This window comes from Periophthalmus magnuspinnatus, chromosome 18 (assembly GCF_009829125.3).
Source record: "Periophthalmus magnuspinnatus isolate fPerMag1 chromosome 18, fPerMag1.2.pri, whole genome shotgun sequence".
NCBI classification, from domain to species: domain Eukaryota; kingdom Metazoa; phylum Chordata; class Actinopteri; order Gobiiformes; family Gobiidae; genus Periophthalmus; species Periophthalmus magnuspinnatus.
Window position 1 is genome coordinate 26506962 of NC_047143.1, and position 19810 is coordinate 26526771.

Genomic DNA, 19810 nt, shown 5'->3' on the forward strand with positions numbered 1-19810 from the left:
AGGTTTGATTGACATTATTTTGTGTTTATGGACGTATTTTACTCGTGTGTAAACATAATTTCTTTGTCATACTGTGGCTAACGTGACCCAAACCCACTGTATTACATAAAAAGAGGCTAAAACACGATGCAGAGGAGCAGAGAAGTGAAGTAAACTCAGAAAAAGATGAAGACAGACCAGAAGCTAAGCGCCCTCTCCCTGCTAAACCAGTGGCGTTACCTTTAACATCCTCGCTCCGGATTGGCTCTTTGGTTGCTATGATACTCGCGCTCGGAATTCCAAATATGGAGCTCCAAATTAGCCGCTATAACCGCTCTAGCCCCTATGAGCTTCATTTAACTGGAGCTGAACGCTGTGGTGACGTCGCACTCACTCAGTCCACTTCTTTACACAGTCTGTGTCGTACAAACTGACGGAGGGACCAAAGATACACACTCGGGAAACAGTTCAACAGAGTTTATTTGCAGATACATGAATGTGAATGAAGGCAGACGGAGCAGACATTCGGGAGCGGTGTCGTCTTGGAGCAGGTCGTGGGTCGCAGGGGCAGAGGCTGAGGTGTTCGTACCGGTCGTGGAGAGCTGGGACGGAGACGGAGGAGCAGAGAAAACAGCACAGAACACACAAAAAAAACCCAAATCCTGACACTATAGTTGCTACTGTTTTTTGTTATTGTCCAACGATGATGCAGCCTCAAACTACAAACTATCCAAGTCTTACGGAGGGAATGGCAAAGACTATTTCATAATTGTAAATCCCAGTTTCATCGATTCCCTGTTGGATGAGGACTATAATAGAAACATTTACCGTGACTATCCAAGTTTCTCTGTTATGGTTCAGCTTCAGAGTGAGTGGGCGGGACTTATATTTCTCGCTCAAAGTTCAAACTCGGGTATTGGCCCTTTGAGCGTTTCTTACCGTTTCTTTTGTCCGTGTTTGTTTCAGGGGCTGGAGTTTTTCTTCTCGCGTCCGGAGAAAGTGAACAGATCAGTTTCCTGTTTGACTGTGTCGTCCACGGCGTCTCTCCCACCAGAGGACCGTTTGGACTCAAGCCAGTGCTGCCAGGTCTGTCACACAAACACACACACACACGAAAACACTCTGTTCCACCTTGTGATGTCATCATGTGGCGATACAGGAAGTGCTCCACTGTGTTTTTAAACTCCACACACCTTCATTTCTAGAATCATTTGGATCATTTCAGCCATTGTTTTTGGTCAATCTCTACTGAACTAAAGGTAAAAGGAACTTGAAAACTACCACTTGATGACATCACAAGGTGGAACAGAGCGTTTTGAGCTTTGGAGATGTTACAGACTAATACAGGGTCACCCAAAAGTCAATGAGAGTTGAAAAAAACTCATAACTCTTTTGTTTTACCGTCAACATTTTAATATCAGAGATGCCCCGAGCGTAAATCTGTATTATTAAAGGAAAAATAAGTGCTTTTCAAAGACGGGGGCAGTATGTGATCTCCACAGACCTGACTAGTCCTGATCTTAAAGAAAAGGTGTTTGTGAATAAACCTCAGACAGTAAACGACTTAAAACGTAATGGCGAGGATCAAATAAGAGCTGGAAATGCTTTCAAATGTTCTGCAAAGTGTCGGATTTGGCTGTTCAGGGTGAAAACGAAAATGGTGGACACTTGAACTTATCACTGTTTTTTTTAAGTGTATGTGAACAATTATAACCGTTTATATTGCCAAGAATCTCTGAAGGTTCATTTTACCTACTGTTAAAATTTGGTGAGTATAACTTAAGAATTATAGGAGCTACTGAAGATTTAAAAGTGTCAGTGACTTTTGGGTAATAAAGTGTCACTCAAACATGCGCGAAAGAAACAAAACGCATCTCCAGGTCTGTTTTTCGAGTCAGTTTTGTATAAATAGGACCTTTTAAGTACAATTTTGACTGCTGTATTGGTACTTCTGATGGAGTATTGGAGTATTTTTAGCCGTGTAACTGTACTGACGGGTTAGTAGCTTGTACCAGGGCACTTGAAATCCGCCTCCTGAGTCCTTTTGTGCGTCGCTCCCGGGCTGTCTTATTCATAATCGGACGGCTTCCTGGAATCATCCCATTTTAAGGCGAGTGAGTCAGAGGATTTGTGAGCTTTGATGTGCCCAAATTATGACTGACAGCTGTTTTATGTAATTGGTTAATCCTTCGGAGCAATTTCAGTCGGCCGCCCTCAGCCTGACTTAGGTGTAGAGCTCTTCAGAGTCTTTCAGGCCACTGTTACTACCTGCTTCTATACACTACGTGGAATTATCGTTTAAATTTAGCTCGTTTGGTGGAGCGTTTGTCCTCCGATCTGAAGGTTGGTGGAAGGATTTGGTGATCCACAGGTCGGCGGTGCGATTCCAGCCTCGTTTTTGAGGTGAAAAAGGTGGAGTTTTAGTTCAGAAGCTGGCGAACTTTTATTACTTTTGCATTTTCGACCAAACTGTTCCATGTGACTGATTTGGCTGCGTCATTTTGGTTTGTATTTGGGGCTAAATATCATTATGTCAACGTATCGTGTCAGGTTTCCTACTTTTTTATTATCCCGCATTGCAGCAAGTCGCAAAATCTCCCTCTAAAGATCATGTTTTCCTCGTTTGTTTGCTCCAGAATGACAGAGGTAAATTGTCGTCTTACCAATCAAAATAATGAGGATCCTGTCCACCATCTTTGTCCTGTTTTTGCACAAACTGACAGCGCGCGGTTGGTTTGGTGCTAAAAATAAAGATTATCAGCTGATGCGGCGTCCGTGGACATTTCAATCCAACCTTATATAATGAAGGTGCGTTTATTACAGTGAATCTGTTGGGAATTTGTTTTCCGTTTGATAATTTAGGTCGATTGTTGCTGTGAGATAATGAGGCAAGTCGCTGTCCTCGGTTTGTCCTGACAAATAAACAAAGAGCTGCATTTATAGTCTTGTTTCCAGCGGTTCAGGACAGGTCCAAGTGTCTCCGCTGTCTGAAGAGAACCGTCCCGTTGCGTTTAAGGGTTTGACCGTGAAGGGTACGAGACATGGGACGATACTGAAGTTTGGCGTTACGATTATCATGGCCAAAATAACTGCAATTAACAAATATATCATGGGAATTATTAAAGCTGGTGACAGTTTAAACATGCTCTGGATATGAATCACTATAGTTTTAATATTTATAGGTTCTATGTTCAAATAACTGTTGTCGTATTGTACTTTTTTATAAACGAAAACGACAAGGATCTGGAAGGATTCTGGTGATGTAATGAGGATTCTCTTTGTTGGAGATGCTCACGATTATATGAAATGTCCCACAAATGATTATAGTCAACCCTTTTTATCACGATAAACCACATTATTATTATTTACTGTGCGATCTCTAGAGGGCACCAGCTCCCATCGGGGTCTAGGGTCGGCACGGTTTGACTCAACGTGTGGTTAACGATCAAACGAGATGATTGGACAAGAGAGAACGCAGACGGCAAAAAGCAGATGTAAACATATAATAAATAATAATAATAAATAAATAAATCTCTCACCAGACGCTGACTTTTTGACTCCAGTGAAACATATCTGTGTAATCCCTCAGTCGTCCAAGTCTGATCCATAGAAAAGACACAAACACCGTCACAAGAGCAGCTCAGGACCACAGTCTGTCGTCCATGTCCACGTCAAAGACACTAACCACAACTTTAAAGAGAGTGAGGTTCAGATCTGAGGCGGAGAAAAGAAATGGTTTGAGCTCATTTTGTTAGACAATCCTTTCTTGAACAGGAATGGGGGCCTTCAGCAAAAGAAAGAAAACAACAGGGCTATCCAGGATGCTAACAGATGTGAAATCACTCATTAGGGGCTTGAATGACTCGGGCACAGTGCACACTTAGGGTAGCTTCACTTCAGACAGATATAAGGCAGTGTCCAGCAGGAATCTGTCCAGAACTGAAGAAACAGCCAAACGTCTTCACTCCTACAACGTTTTGTCCAGCTGATTTGATATTTTTCTTTTCCTTGTGAGAAAACGTTGTATTCCCAGTGACGTGACTTACTAAATGTGGAGCCGTTTTATTTTTGCAAACCACGAATCGCGCAGCTGTTTCGTGTTTATGGACGTACTTCAGTCGCGTATAAACATCGAAAAATGTTGTATTTCCTGGTCGTAAAGCGGTTAACATGAGGCGTACGCACTGTATTACACAAAGAGGAGCTAAAACATGACGCAGAGCAGCAGAAAAGTGAAATAAATGCAGAAAAAGACGAAGATAAACCAGAAGTACTTTTGTTTTTGTGTTAGCTTTAGCATTAGCTTTAGGTTTAGCCACGTTGCACAAAGCCACAAACAGTAAGACCTTTGACGTAACACAAATGTTTGATATGTTTCTGAGAAGGACGTGGGTTTAATGCGTCCGATTCTACTTTAAATGCACTTCATAAAATTAAAAATCTAATCAAATTCTGGAAAAACGTTAAGGCGTAATCAACACTTTCGATGGAGTTAAACAGTTGCCGTTCCTTCAGGGGCTGGAATCGAGAGCAGTTTGTATTTCATAACCTTTTGAACGTAACCAAAACTGCTTTTAATTATTCGTCGGCGCCCCCTGGTGTCTACTTAACACCATTTCCCCCCACGCTAGCACTTTTAAAGATTTTTCAGCCCCGTTCGGCGACTTAGAGCAGCGCTGTGGAGGTGGATATTCTGGTTTCCACACATCGGGTCGACCAATCACACGCTGAGCTCGCCGCACTATGACCGCAGCCTGTAGTAGAATAAATAGCAGGGAGGACGCCAGGAGGGGGCGGGGGGTCAAAGTCAGCGCCCGCTCCAGCAGAGAAGCCAAAGCGCGCTAATCGCTCCGAGCACGTCTGAAACCTCATCCCAGAATTCCAGTGCCCTCCCCCCGGGACCTGCACCAGTCCGCTCATCAAAGACTCATTTATGACTCTGTATTTTCAAATATCGCAGCGTATAAGTACATTTTACAGTGTGTAATTTTTACTTTTACTGCGCTACATTTGAGAGCAGTATCTGTACTTTCTACTCCACTACATTTTTTAACAGAACTGAAAGTAAAAAGTACTTTTCAGATGATTTGAGGGGTTTTTTACCAAAATAAATGCACAGAATTCATTAGAAAAATAGAAATTGATTTGTATTGTTGCTGTTGAACAAAATGTGTCATTTTAAATCAATATCTCTACATTTACACTTTAAACATGTACTTTAAGAGTAAAAAGTAAATGTCACACAAGTGTTACTCATTTGTTTAACATATACTTAAATACTTGTACTTAAGTAGATTTTTTTTCATGTGATACTTTTACTTGAGTAAGTTTTTACTTCTGTATCTGTACTTTTACTTAAGTAACACAACTGAGTACTGCACCTACTACTAGTTTTGGAAAAATATCATGTTGTTGCTTTAGAATGGCCTTTGATTTGAGACCGGAAAGATTTTTTAAACAGTGAAGCGCGTTTGACCGTCAGGGTTTGACCATCAGCGTTTGACCCTCAGCGTTTGACCGTCTGAACTACAGTTGTGTGTTTACATTGTTCAGAGCGTTGGACCAAATAAACGACCTGTTCATACTTTTTTGCACTTACGTTTCTCTTTAAAGCTGCACTACGTAATATTTGTGGCCACCTGTAGGTCTCCATGGAAATGTTATTGCTCAGTCTAGATGCCCCAGAATGTTCCACAGTATGGCTTTAAACACATCTTGCATTCATTTACTTACAGGTTGTAGTAACTGTTTGTAGTTGGTCCAGAAAGTCTCAGAATGTTTGAGCTTCTATTTATAGAGAGTTGTTCTGTTGTTACTTGAGAGTGAAATAACAGTTACATAACACACTTCAGTTTGGTCTCATTTACTTACTACTTTAAAGGAAATAAATGCTGTTTTTAATCTGTGTTCTGGTAACGGTGACATCGAGGATCAGCAGATACTTAAAACGACAGTATCGAAATCGGTATCGACACTAAAAAAAACAAACAAAAAAACTGAATCGGTGCATCTCTGACTGTAAAATATTCTTGGCAAATCAGTAACTTCTCCATAGAGACCAGTAGGTGGCGATCCTCCCCCAGAAAGGTCACACAGTGCAGCTTTAATGTGTATGTGTGCAGTGTGCACAGGGTCTGTTGTGTGTTTTATATAATGTTTAACTTTAAGTCGACTTGTGAAACCTCGTCCCAGACCCTCACTGTGTCTTAAATGTTGAGGTGAGGCGGGTGACACTGGTGTCATTTGTGAGGATTATGGGTAAAATGACCTTCCTGTCAGCGTGTCTTGGTTCCAGACGCCGGTGCGGCACGGCTATTTAAAACTCTGTTGTGGCGCCCAAATCCTGCAAGGTGCTCTCCTGTCTGACCCTCTCCCCCAGCGTGGCCTGAGTTGATAACAGAACAAAGCTCTTTCCCAGGCGTTTCACACAGTCATTTCACAAGTGTTAAAAAAGTTCACATACATCATACACGATCAGCATGTAGCCGTAGTGATTTCTGGAGCGTTTCTTCAGAGATAAATCAGTGTTGACCGTGTTTGTCCTCACAGATCTGAGCCTGAATGAAACGAGCTCTGAGGAGAAGCTGAACCATGAGACACAGGAGCTGGAGAAGCGTCTGAGCCTCCTGTCCCAGAGGAGCAGCACAAGTCAGTTTATGTCTCAGCTGTTTCATTTACTTTAAGATGTGATCACTGACACTGTTCTGTCCCGTAGTCTCGTCCACATACTGCCCGTCGGCTGGAGATGACCGCAGTATCTCTGGATCGTCTGACACCTCAGACACCAGTCAGTCTGACTGCAGCGTGAGCAGTCGACTGGTCATTTGGAACGACCCGCCGACCGCAGAACACTCTGTCCAGCTCGGCTCCAAATGTGCCCCTCACAGCACAGAGAGGGTGTGTGTGAGCCCTGGGGGGTCACGGCCTCCTGGGGGGTCCCGGCCCCCAGCCAAGGCCCCGCGACAGCTGCAGGACATCGGCCGCCAGAGCTCGTCCGACAGCGGCATCGCCACCGCGAGCCACTCCTCCTACACCGGCAGCTTCTCCTCCTACACGGGCAGTCTGGACATCCACTCGGACGACTGTGTGGTCACTCTGCCTCCGCATTTAACCCAGGACCTGAGCCCCTGCAGCTGCCCCGCTGCCCCGGGACACGAGTACCACACCCCCACCTCCGTCAGGTACCTCTACGACACGCCCCGAAGTCTGCTGCAGGACGGGCCCTCGAGTCAGGAGGCCTCAGAGCTGAGCCAGGACGGGACAGACACCAGCGGGCCCTCGAGTCACACTGGGCCCTCGAGTCACAGCGGGCCCTCGGGTCACACTGGGCCCTCTGAGCCTGAGACACAGACTGAGACACAGAACACAGCTGCAGAGGAGCAGACTGAGCTCACTGGGAGCCGGACAGTGACTGAACAAACAGAGCAGAGTCAGAAACACACAGTGGCGCCCTCTAGTGACAGTCTCCACCCAGACACCTGCCACATCTGCAGCTCCGTCACACCCGCCTACAAAACCATCATCACAATCTGCTCATCGTGCGGCGGGTACAAGGTGAGACACACGCTCTGTCCAAACCTCTCACTTCTGATGTGCAAATATTTGACGTGAGAAAAAGTTTATGTCCATCTGTTTGAACCGTGTTTGCTCTAAGATCCCAAACTTAAGTCGTCTCCGGGAGCAGGTTTCGTGGGTTGTGTCTCATCTGCTCGTCGTGTTTGACCTTATGTGCGGCTGAAGCGACGCTCTGTGTTTGGTGTCAAAGTGACTAGTCCACGTCCATCTGTCCATTTAAGCAGTGTCCAGATCCAAAAACATGTCCAGTGTGACGAGAGCTGGGACTTAGACCTGCCACAATAACACATTTGGACACGATAAATATGAACAGAACAATAAAACACCTGTATATCCTGTGTAGTGTTAAATACCAGGGAGAAGAGGGGGGTTTCAGTGTTAAAGCCTGAGAGGATCTGACAGGCAGAGGGCGCTGTTTCATAGTCTGGGCACTGCCACAGAAAAGGCTCTGGACCAGATCTGATCACATAAACAACATGACCACAGAGCAGGGCTGTCAAAAGTATCAATACCTCGAGACAAATCAAGACTAAAACAAAATCAAAATGAGAAAATTTGACCTTTTATGCAGGGAATGAATCTAAGAAGTGGTTTTATAATAGTTCTGATATAAAGCAACTGTTATTATTTTGTACTGGAAACTGCATTCTGTTGTCTAAAAGAGTTTCCATTGTGGTAATAAAACAGTGTGTCGCCTTTTTACCTGTTCAGACGATCCTACACCACAGTCACACGTCATCGCGTTGTGTTTTTAATGTTTTTAACTTGAGCTGTGCAGTGTTCTTGGGTGTTTTGAAAGGAACTTATAAATAAAATGTATTTGTTGTATTATTTTTTATTTTATTTCAATTTATTTATTTGTATTTTTATTTTATTTATTTTTATTTTTTATGTTATTTTATTTTATTATTACTTTTTATTTTTATTTTTTTATGTTATTTTATTTATTTTATTTATTTTTTATTTTTTATGTTATTTTATTTTATTATTACTTTTTATTTTATTTTTTAATGTTATTTTATATATTTATTTTTTTATTTTATTATCATTTTCTTATTTATTTTTTTCCATTAGTATCAAAATGGACTTGACTCCATCTTGTACCACGACACAAAACGCTGCAGATTCAGCTCTTCTCACTTGGTCGTTGTTAGACTCATTTCAGATCCAGGCCGTGCCGTCGTGGTTATGTGCCAACAGCTCCCCCTTCTGGTGGTGTACGTCATTTGGCTTGAACAAAAATCACTGGCCTTTATCCAGTTTATGTGGCCAGTCCCATAGAACAAACACACACGTCTCTTGTCCTGTTTCCGCAGGTGTCTCCGTGCATTCCTCCTGGTGGGACGTCCTCACATCCAGACCCGGGTAAGTCAGACCTTCCGTTTAAACGCATGTCCTCGTAAAGTATTTGATGCATGTTTGCAATTTTAAAACTGCAGCTGCACATCGAGTTGTAAAAGACTTAGGACAGTAATAATCGGAATTACCTGGAGACGTATTTTCAATCCAGGAGACGAGTACGTTGACAAATCCCTGTTCGGAAGGATCAGGGAAGTCGCTTTGGCGGCGAGCGCAACGACGCAGACATGTGGACTGAGCATCACCGATTCGAGGGTAAAAAACTCCCAAGATTCCCAGATGCCACCAAAGAGAGGAAGAGACAAGCTGGTCAGTCTGCTCGCGGATCTGTTCGGCTACTCCCGGAACGTCGCTAGAGTCAACTCCTACGAATCCATGAGCCCCGTTTTCGGCCTGAGACTCAAACCCAGAGGCGCTCGTGCGTTTGGCGTTTACGAAAACTGCGTCCGGTGTGAAGTCGAGCGGTGCCCCCCTGCTCCTCGACCCCGCCCACCCGTCATACGCCCAAACGGGACCGCCCCGTCGAAGCCATCTGCGGCGGCGACGAAGAAGAACCAAGAGACGGTGGGTGTTAATGAGCACCGCGGGTCGACAGAGGAGGTCATGGGGTCGACTCCGAGCTCTGAAGGTGAGGTTTACGACACAGTCCAGCCTCGGATGAGTCTCTGCGTTTCTATTTCTGAAATAAATCTGCTCTTCATTCTGTGGAGATGTTTTTCGAGGGCTTTTTCCATTCTGGCTGTGGTGTTTACTCTTCTGCTCCTCTTCCTCAGCTCTGTTTGTGTTTTATAAAAAGCATGGTCTTTCTGCATGTCGTAATTCTCTTTGATTTGTTTCCTGTCCTTTAAACTGAGCTCTGCCTTGACTATTGTTTAAAAATGTTATCCAATTCGAGTTTATTTCTACATCACATTTAAATTACACAATAAAACACCTGTATGTCCTGTTCAGTGTTAAATACCAGGGAGAAGAGGTGGGTTTTCAGGCGAGTTTTAAACCGTGTAAGGATCTGACAAGCAGAGGGCGCTGTTTCAAAGTCTGGGAGCTGGGTTTAGGCACAGCTGACCTCTGACCTCAGGGATCTGGGTGGAGTATAAGGCTGCAGGAACTCGCTCAGATAAAGAGGAGACGTAGAGCATAGACGGAGGAGACAGAGCGCAGACGGAGGACACGTAGAGCGCAGACGGAGGACACATAGAGCGCAGACATTTAAACACAAGCAATAACATTTTGAATTGACCTGATGAAATTTTAGTTTGATTTAAGATGTGACGTAAATACAAATACATGAATAAAACATAAAATAATAGAAAAAGAAAAGAACAGAGGCAAAAAAAAAAAATTAAAATCAAAGAAATAATGTAGAATGCACTTCTCTTACTACTATTACTTTATCAACAGTCAGCCATGATGTTATTATTGTTTCATTAAAGTGTTTTGGTTTGAAGTTTCACGTTGTCCATTTTTATCGTTTGACCAGAAAAGCGGTCTGTTAAAGACGAGCGGCGTCGAGCGGATTATGAGGTCATGGACATACGAGCGATGGACAAGAGCTCAGAGGTAAAGTCTCACATTTATATAATATATTTAGAAGCATGTGTAAAGTGTCTGTGGTTTCATCAGGGAGAAGAGAAAAGCAGGTACGAGTTAATGGGCAGCTGTGGCCATCAGAGGCTTTTCCAGGAGACAGAAGGTGAGTTCTGTTCTGTTTAATATTATGTTTTATATTGTACTAGTGATAAAACATTTCAAACACTTTGCTCTGACCTCGTGTGGCTTTAGTGAAGCTGTTGTACCTCGACCAGGCTCTTCAGGTTATATAAAGCTTGTTCTAAATGCACAGACCTGCTGGAGAATTACTTTGGATATTATAAAGAGAAAAATGATTTTAATCCAAAATGTGAACACAGAGGTTTACATGGAACATTGTTTTTGACTGAGAGGTTTAAGTAACTGTAAAGATTAGCTCCTGTCCCACATGAGCTGCACCGTGTTACACAGACTGGGTGTTTGGACCTCCTCACATGTGGGTACTCCTCTCATTTGGGTCCCCCTCACCCTCACCCTGCTCGGAGTCTAACCCTCGCCTCCCTGTGCAGGTCCCAGCTGCTGTCAGCACCATCAGAGTCATCACTCATGCACAGGCCTCAGAGCTTCACATCTTCAGTGTCTCACATGTTCAGTGTTCACATCGTGCCCACAGCCCCGGGACGTGCCTGTCAGAGCAGTACTACTACTGTAACTACTGTGCACGCAGCTCGGACTAGGTCAGCTTTCAACTTCACACTCAGGCTATTTATATATTTCCATGTATTTGATCCTGGTCTTACTGCAGCAGTCTGCCCTGTGCCAATCTGTCAACCCTGGGCTCCGCTGGATGATTTAACATATTTACGTGCATAAAAGAGCATTCTGTCTTTGAAAACGTGCAGACTTTTATCTGCTGCGGGTCACTGTGGACACAAAGTGCAGCCTTATTCTTAGACACAGTGTGAGACTCTGTCACAGCAGCAGTTTGTAAACGTCCACAGAGGCTCCGTGTGGCTCTGATCCGTTTGGTCCTGATCCCACAGCTCTGACCAAAGCCTCCGCTGGGACTCGTGTTTGGAGACGCTCTTTTATAGTCTGACACTGGCAATAACAAGAAATGCCTTTTTCAAATACAGCCTCACTCTCCTCACTAAAGTTTTCAAAGCACTTTTGGGCCGTGTACAGGTGCAATCTCTGACAGTTACTTCATTTATGCTGCCAGAAAAAGAAAAGGATTTGACAGGGCCAAGTTTCTTTGTCAAAGCTGCTGAGGTGGTAGTGTTTTTATGCTCTCTGTGTCGGTGACAGGTGCAGTTTTCTGTGATAAGTGACAAGTGGAGCTCTCTGTGGCAGGTCACAGGTGAAGCTGCTGTCAATACAAGTGATCGATCAGAGCTGTAAATCGATCGGGCTGCACTCAAAGACAGCCTGTAATCTGTGTTTGACAGGAAAAACCTCGGTGTGATGGAGGCTCCGGTCACACGAGTCCAACAGAAAAAAGATATAAAATGGAGGCTCATGTTGACACACGTCCAAGAGGAAAACGATATAAATTGGAGGCTCAGGTCGCACACAAGTCCAACAGGAAAAAGATATAAAATGGCAGCTCAGGTTGACAAGCATCCAACAGAAAAAAGGCACAAGATGGAGGCTCAGATTGAACACGAGTCCAAGAGAAAAAAAGATAAGAATCTTTGGCTTTGGTGAAGTACAATGTTTTTTGCCAAACACAAGCTTCATTTGTGTAGTGACTGTGTCTTTGTTCAGTTTCAACACAAGTAAAACGTGTTGTACATTTAAAACATGTAACCTGAGCATGTTCTTTGTCTTCAGGCAGCGTCTTCATCTTCCCCCCTGAAGCCGCAGTCGTCGACAGACTCCGCAGCGAAGCAGTGACGTACGTGAACATCCCCGTCAGTCCCACGTCCAAGAAGCAGCTCAACTACATGGAGCTGGAGCTGCAGGAGATGGGCCCCCGAGGGACCGGCCCACACCTGCCCACTCAGAGTGAGCCGCCACACTACAGCACACGGCTCCACGGCGGGACGGGCCGTTTCACAGAACATCAGTCAGATAGATTATGTCCTTTCCGATGCAAATTCATTAAAATATGAATGTTTCAAGGACGCTCACATCGTTACCTTCTATAAAACCCAATCCACATGAACTGTACGCGCTCCACAAATGACTTTTAATCATAAAAGTTGCAACACGCACGTTTTACACGTCCATGAAACCGCAATCAGAATATGTTAACCTTTAGAGACGAAAACCAAAAACATTTTCTACTGTTCTTTGATTAAACGGTGAGGTATTCCTAATAGATTGTGCAGCGTTACATAAGATTACATTATATTTTATCATCTGCGTTGATCACAGCGGTCCGCAGCTGCGCCCCGGTCACATGACACACACCCCGGTCACGTGACACGCCACACCGGGCTATAACTGACAGAGGAGCTGCCCGTTTGCGTCAGAGCGTTCACAGATACGGACAGAGGTTAATCAGCGATGTCAGTGAGCTCTCATTAAAGTGTCACCTGGGAGGAGGCGTGGCCAAGTCGGCAGCGCACGGGGTCAAAGGTCGCTCTCATCACAGCTGCGGAATCACTGATAGCAGCAGCTCGCGTCTTCATTTCCCTGACGACGGCACACGGAAACACGACCGGAGACATTATCTTTAAGTGATTCTCATTTACGAGTGCGGCTTTTGAGCGTGCCGAGCTTTCGTCGTATATTGTGATTTGATTTCGCACAAGTATGACATTATGGTAATAGCAGCGCGCCCGGGCCAGCGCCGAGTGCATGAGGAGAATGTTAACATCGACAATTGAATTATTTGCATATGTTTGAGCTCGCCGTCCTGCCTCTAAAGCGTTGGTTTGGCAGCGAGGGCCGGCTCCCCCTCTCCCTGACCGCCGCCGCCGTGTTCGGACGCTGACAGGACTGTGCACGGGGTCGTTCCGCTGACAGCTAAACTACACTTCCACTGGTCTCTATTGTCTAAGGTGAATTAATATTTAACAAAAGTCGACTCGCTAAATCCAGAGTCTGTGTGTGTCTCCTGTGGGTAGAAACGTTTCGTCTCCACCTCAAAAACAAAAACAGTGATTCATGGTCAGGTCGTATGGAATGTTTTGCGAGTTTCCCTCCAGACGATGTCGGAGGAGTGGAGCTGGTTCTCGCTGTAGTTGGCGCGATTCCAGCTTTGACTGATTCACTTCTTTTGGGTTTTCGGTAAGATACTGGATTCTCCCACAGCAAAAGAAAAATACAAACTGTCAGCGGGACAAAACGTTGTAGGAGTGAAGACGTTTTGCTGCTCGTCCAAACCGGTTCTTCTTCAGCTCTGGTCAGATCACTGCTGGACACTGACTTATATCTGTCTGAAGGAGGCGCTCACGACACTGAAACTGTAAACAGCTTTTGTTTACAGTTTCTCTTTGTAGGCTAAGTCTGTTGTGCTACACTGCCCTACTGAGGATAGTCATTCAAGCCCCTAATGAGTGATTTCACACCTGTTAGCATCCTGGTTTGCACTTTTGTTTTCTCCCATAGCTGTTTTTTTGTGATTCTGACTCAAAAAAATTGGCAATGTAAATATATTCATATAAAACAGCAACCAGATTCAAAATGTAATCTTTCTTTCTTTCTTCTTTCTCAAATACATTAATCTTACAAAAGCAAATATGAGTTGTACCAGACTTTGGTTAGTTCTTCTTTCCATTTGCTCTCCGGACGGGCGTAGTCTCCGGACGGGCGTAGTCTCCGGACGGGCGTAGTCTCGGGGCAGGCGTAGTCTCGGGGCGGGCGTAGTCTCTGGACAGGCGTAGTCTCCGGGCAGGCGTAGTCTCCGGGCAGGCGTAGTCTCCGGGCAGGCGTAGTCTCTGTACAGGTGAAAACACATAAAGATACACATAAGACTAACAATTCATCGTTAACATTAGCAGTAAAATACAATAAAAAGTCACCATTTCCAACACATGTTTCATACAGCCCAGACAGATATTAAAAATTTTTTCAATAGAAAGTTAATTGAAGCCAGAATTGATGGAGGTTAGCTACGTCCGTTTATATATACAGATCTACAGTTAAAATTATAAAGTCTCTCACAATATTAACCACTAAATGTTCCTCCTCTGGATTATTAACGCTCTTCTCTTCTCTTTCAGAAAAGTGCTCCACTAAATACGCTCAGATCGACATCACCGCCACAGAAACGGCGCACAAAGTGGGCACCCAGCATGCACTGGGGCGGCAGGAGGGGCTGCACACTCTGGACCTGAGACGAAAGGCTACACCTCACTGACTTTAACCATCACTCAAAACTGTGACAGCCAGAAACTTGAAACTTTTTTTTTTTAACAAAAGTCCGGAGCAGGAGCCTGAGTGAAAGAGGACAGTTCAAGGAGGATTCATCTTTTTGAATTTTGTTTCACAGCTCAATCCGCACTTTTTATTTTAGCTTGAGAGACGTCGGCGCTTCCTGCACATGTGATGAACTCCCCGAGCGGCGCTGCCTCTGAATACACTCATTTATATTCACTTACACTGTTCAAACTGAGCTAATCAGGCCCAAATGTAAAAACATGAGCACAATCAGCTCTGCATAATGACACATTCATGCAGCTCGTATGGATCAGAAATACAAACGCTCACATCTGTCTCATTTATCCTTAAAATGGATTTACAACCAACGATGTAACGCAAAATTATAGTTATAGCGGCTAATTTGGCGCCTGATTTCTCTGTTATTAATGTTCTTATCTTGATTTAGCGACAATAGCGAAATAAAAACGGCAGAATCACGTAGAGCGGGTTAATACGAACATTTAAGACCAAAATGACGAGTCTGACAGCAGCAGGTACAGAGAGAGGACACAGTTTTTTAATAGAAAGTGAATTGGAGCCAAAATCGATGGAGCCTGTTTGGAACGCGGCGGCTAGCAGGTTAGCGATGGGACGATGTTAAAATTTAGACTCACGTTTATTTTGACCAAAATAATCACGATAATTATTGAAACAAGGCAGTAAAATGTCCGCAGATCCAGGTCCGAGGAGATTATGTTTTCAGATTAATTCATGATTGTTGTAAAACCTTGCGCCGCTGCTAGCAAGCGTTGTTATCGGCTGTGCAAAATACTGTTCAGCTAGTGCTAACCTAGCGATAGCAAAGTCGACACAAACGCGTACCATTATTACTGCAAATCCAAACTAACACAAACTACATTCAATAGTTTATTTCTCACGTTGTGTTTCTTACGATGGAGATTTTCGGCTCAAGTTTGTCAAACGATGCAGATGTTTGTGTCGTAAAAGTGCGTTTAAGTCGCTCGTGTCAGTCGCTGGTGTTTGTCCTCGGAGCCGTATCTTTTTTCCTTCAGACTCTGCAGATCAGTGGCTCATCGTGTTGGTTTTGTTTTTCAAATCCATAATAATTCTCCACATCAGACTTCACCTTCTTGAGTGGAGGATATAAATGTGTGGAGTCATCTGGATCCACGAGCCCTGACGAGGACTGACGGTGGAAAACCATCCCGATTCAGGACAGACACAAAAGCTAACGGGTCTCACTGCTGTGATAGAGGGCCCCCTTGTGGACAAACACCAGAACTAACATCTTAACATTGTATTGAAACTGGAAACATGAGTCAGTCTGGAGCCGTAAAGGCGAATATAACCGTGTGCGATGATCACGATTATTAAAAAATGCAACGGGCGATTCATTGCGGACCTTTTTTTTATCAAGATTATAGACATTATCGCATATCGTCCCATTTCTATGTCCAGTCTATGTGCAGGATGTGACGTTGCTCTCCAGGCTGCCCGTCATTCATCATGTTTTATATTTACGCACATTTTAATCTCGTGTTTCACTAATATAAAGTACGCTCTGTTTTCTTATGCTCTCAGTGTTATATTTTTCTTTTTAGATTCATTTTTGTACATATATTTTCTGAAATGTACACTGACTGTCCGACGTGACATGTAAAAACACAGAAATATGAAAGCCCGTCTCCCGCGGCAACATATCTCTTTGTAAATTATTTATACTTTTCCGAGTGTGTTGAGTTTGTAAGAGTAGTAATGTGTGGGAATTTCCCCGGGGAATTTGTAAACCTCTTAAATAATAAATGGTAAACTACTGTTTGTATTGATAATGTGTCAAAAAGTGCAGCCGAGAGCGTTTTCTTTCACTTTCAAGGTTGTATTTTTTTCTGGTTTTGCTTAAATGAAAAATGGATAAACAAAACTTTTTTTAAATGTAGAAGATTAAAAATATTCAGCTGATTCATCGCTCGAAAAGTACCTGTATAAGCTTATAGTGTTAAAGCAGCACTGTGGAACTTTTCTGGTGCAGGATCTGTCTCGTACTCAGGGGGGACTCAACGCGGGGGGCAAAGGGGGCTGTAGTTTGGGGCCCCAGGGACTAAGGGGCCCAGATTGAACCCTTTTCCTATTCATTTACCGTATTTTCCGAAGTATAAGACTCACTTTTTTCATAGTTGGGGTGCGGCTTATACTCAGATACGATTTATATGTGAAATATTTGTTGTTTTTCTTCTTTATTATGTATTTTTTGGCTGGTACGACTTATACGCTGGAAAATACGGTATATTATTGGGGGCCCACATAAGCCTTCTTGCTCCAGGCCCCCAAATCTCTGTCTATGGCCCTGTCCACTTGTCTCCATGGAGATTTTATTACTTCTGTGCTGTATGTGAAGTTTTAAAGTCTGAATACAAGGTCAGATCTATGGAAGGGCAGCTGGGCTCATAGAATGTCTGTTTTTCAAATTACTATTGGGCAGTAAAAGCTAAACGCCAGATAGATTAGTTTAATGTTTTACTGTGGAACATTCCAGGCAGAGCAATAACGTGTCCGTGGAGCTAAGCAAGTGGCAAACACCCACCCAAGGAAAAGTTACACACTGCAGCTTTAAAGTAAACCAACTGTAGATTTGTCGGTCAGATATTTAGAATTATTTTCTACACAGTGTTTCTGCTCATTTTAACAACCTTGTGATGTCATGAAGTGGTAGTTTTCAGCTCTGTTTAGCTTTAGTTTAGCAAGATTAGCACTAGTCTGTGTCCAGTAGCACGCTAGCTAGCTCACTGCATCTCAAAGCTAACAGTCGCTTTACTTAAAATTGGAAAATATAAACGAAACAATCTATTCAAAATCAAATTAATTCAAATAAAAACTACCCAATTATTTAAAATGTAAAATACTTCAGTTTTTAGCTTTAATATTTATTATGCCTTAGAATTAGCATTAGCGTTAGCATTGAGACACAAACATCTTTAACATGTGACAGTGACGTCCACCTGCAGCTCTCTGTCCACTGTCTCATCTTTAAATATTTATTCATTTTAGCGTGAACTCGGCAAAAAAATTCATAGATAAATCTGGACAGGAAGTAGTGGCGCTAACAGTGAGGTTTAAAAACACAGTGGAGCACTTCCTGTATCACCACATGACATCACAAGGTGGAACAGAGAGTTTTCTGTTTGAGAGAGTCCTTTAAAGTCTGATATAAAGTCCAGCAGTGGGTCTTTGTCTTCACCTGAGACGCTGCTGCTTTTACACTGGGACTTTTGGAGTCGACGCAGGATTTTTATAGAGTCTGATGCATTTATTTTACACGACGACATTTGGAGGTAAAGTCGAGTTTAAAATGTCACAGTGAACTCATTTATTATTTTAATTTTACACAGACGAGGATGAAAAGCACGATTTGTGCTTCCATCTGTCAAATGTAAAAAGCACTGATCTGATCTAATGTTTCCTCATCACAAACAGTTCAGTCCTGGTTCAGTCCTGGTTCAGTCCTGGTTCAGTCCTGGTTTAGTCCTGTTGGTTTAGTTCTGGTTTAGTCCTGGTTTAGTCCTGTTGGTTTAATCCTGTTGGTTTAGTCCTGGTTTAGTCCTGGTTCAGTCCAGGTTCAGTCCTGGTTTAGTCCTGTTGGTTTAATCTTGTTGGTTTAGTCCTGGTTTAGTCCTGTTGGTCTCGTCCTGTTGGTTTAGTCCTGTTGGTTTAGTCCTGGTTTAGTCCTGGTTCAGTCCAGGTTCAGTCCTGGTTTAGTCCTGGTTTAAGTCCTGGTTTAGTCCTGGTTTAAGTCCTGGTTTAGTCCTGGTTTAAGTCCTGGTTTAGTCCTAGTTTAGTCCTAGTTTAGTCCAGGTTTAGTCCTGGTTTAGTCCTGGTTTAAGTCCTGGTTTAGTCCTGGTTTAGTCCTGGTTTAGTCCTGGTTTAGTCCAGGTTTAGTCCTGGTTTAGTCCTGGTTTAGTCCTGTTGGTTTAGTCCTGTTGGTTTAGTCCTGGTTTAGTCCAGGTTTAGTCCAGGTTTAATCCAGGTTTAGTCCTAGTTTAGTCCTATTGGTCTAGTCCTGTTGGTTTAGTCCTGTTGGTTTAGTCCTGTTGGTTTAGTCCAGGTTTAGTCCTGGTTTATCTGGATCTTATTCCTGTTCTATGATCGGGGCTGATGTCTCATTTTTGTATAAACTGGTGAAATAAGACGATTTTCTCTCAAAACGTCTCATAATATTTAAGTTTCACACGTTTGGATTATTTTTACCGTACGCAGTTTGTTTAAAAGAATCGGTATCAGTATCGGCTGATATCGGATATTGGGAGATATTTAAAGCAAAGTAACAGCATCGATATAGAAACAGAAAAAGCTGGATTGATGGTTATAGTTATGTTATGGGACACTGTTTGTTTAAAGGAATCGGTATCAGTATCAGTTGATATCGGGAGAACTTAAAGCCAAAGTATCAGTATCAAAACAGAATTGGTATCGGTATCGGCGTCCCTGGTCATGTCTTTTTGGTCCAGATTCACATTTCTGACTCACTGACTCCTCTTAGTCCTGTCCACTTCCTGTTTCGTTCAGGTCCACTTCCTGTTTCGTCCAGGTCCACTTCCTGTTTCGTCCAGGGCCACTTCCTGTTTCCCTTGTTTTTCCGAGCTGATCCTTAAAGTCCGCTCCTCGTTTTCTTCCTGGAGTGAATCCTCGGATGCCCCTCGTTCCGTCTCTGTCCTCGTTTGCTCGCCGTCTCGAACCTCTTACCTTTGCGCTCTCGTTAAATGTTACCCGTCCTCAAACAGTCGGAGCCCGCGGCGTCTGGCGTCTCCCAACACAACCCAATAAAACGCCGCCCTGACCTTCCCGCGCCGGTCAGGGGCCCACGCCGCTCGACCCGATTACACAACGTTATGTCCAGTCCAGACCATGTGACCTCAGGACAAAACGACGTGTTTGATAGAGGCTCAAGTGCGACTTTAAAGCCCAAAATGCTCCGCTCTGTAATCTCTGATCTCATGATGTTTCCTCGTCACAAACAGACCTGGAGCTGTGTTTTGTTTTA

General features: G+C 43.6%; 1 protein-coding gene across 1 annotated transcript in view; it reads left to right on the forward strand.

The window, feature by feature from the left end:
• The window catches only part of LOC117386113 (protein Dok-7-like), a 28456-nt gene extending 11866 nt beyond the window's left edge, over nucleotides 1-16590 (forward strand). Inside the window, exons 5-13 of the mRNA XM_033983422.2 lie at nucleotides 946-1065; nucleotides 6529-6627; nucleotides 6695-7533; nucleotides 8871-8919; nucleotides 9065-9541; nucleotides 10394-10473; nucleotides 10537-10606; nucleotides 12277-12450; nucleotides 14616-16590. Of these exons, the coding sequence (XP_033839313.1) occupies nucleotides 946-1065; nucleotides 6529-6627; nucleotides 6695-7533; nucleotides 8871-8919; nucleotides 9065-9541; nucleotides 10394-10473; nucleotides 10537-10606; nucleotides 12277-12450; nucleotides 14616-14752 (2045 nt within the window). The 3' untranslated portion in view covers nucleotides 14753-16590. The remainder of the gene's footprint in view (nucleotides 1-945; nucleotides 1066-6528; nucleotides 6628-6694; nucleotides 7534-8870; nucleotides 8920-9064; nucleotides 9542-10393; nucleotides 10474-10536; nucleotides 10607-12276; nucleotides 12451-14615) is intronic.
• The last annotated feature ends 3220 nt before the right edge of the window (nucleotides 16591-19810 follow it).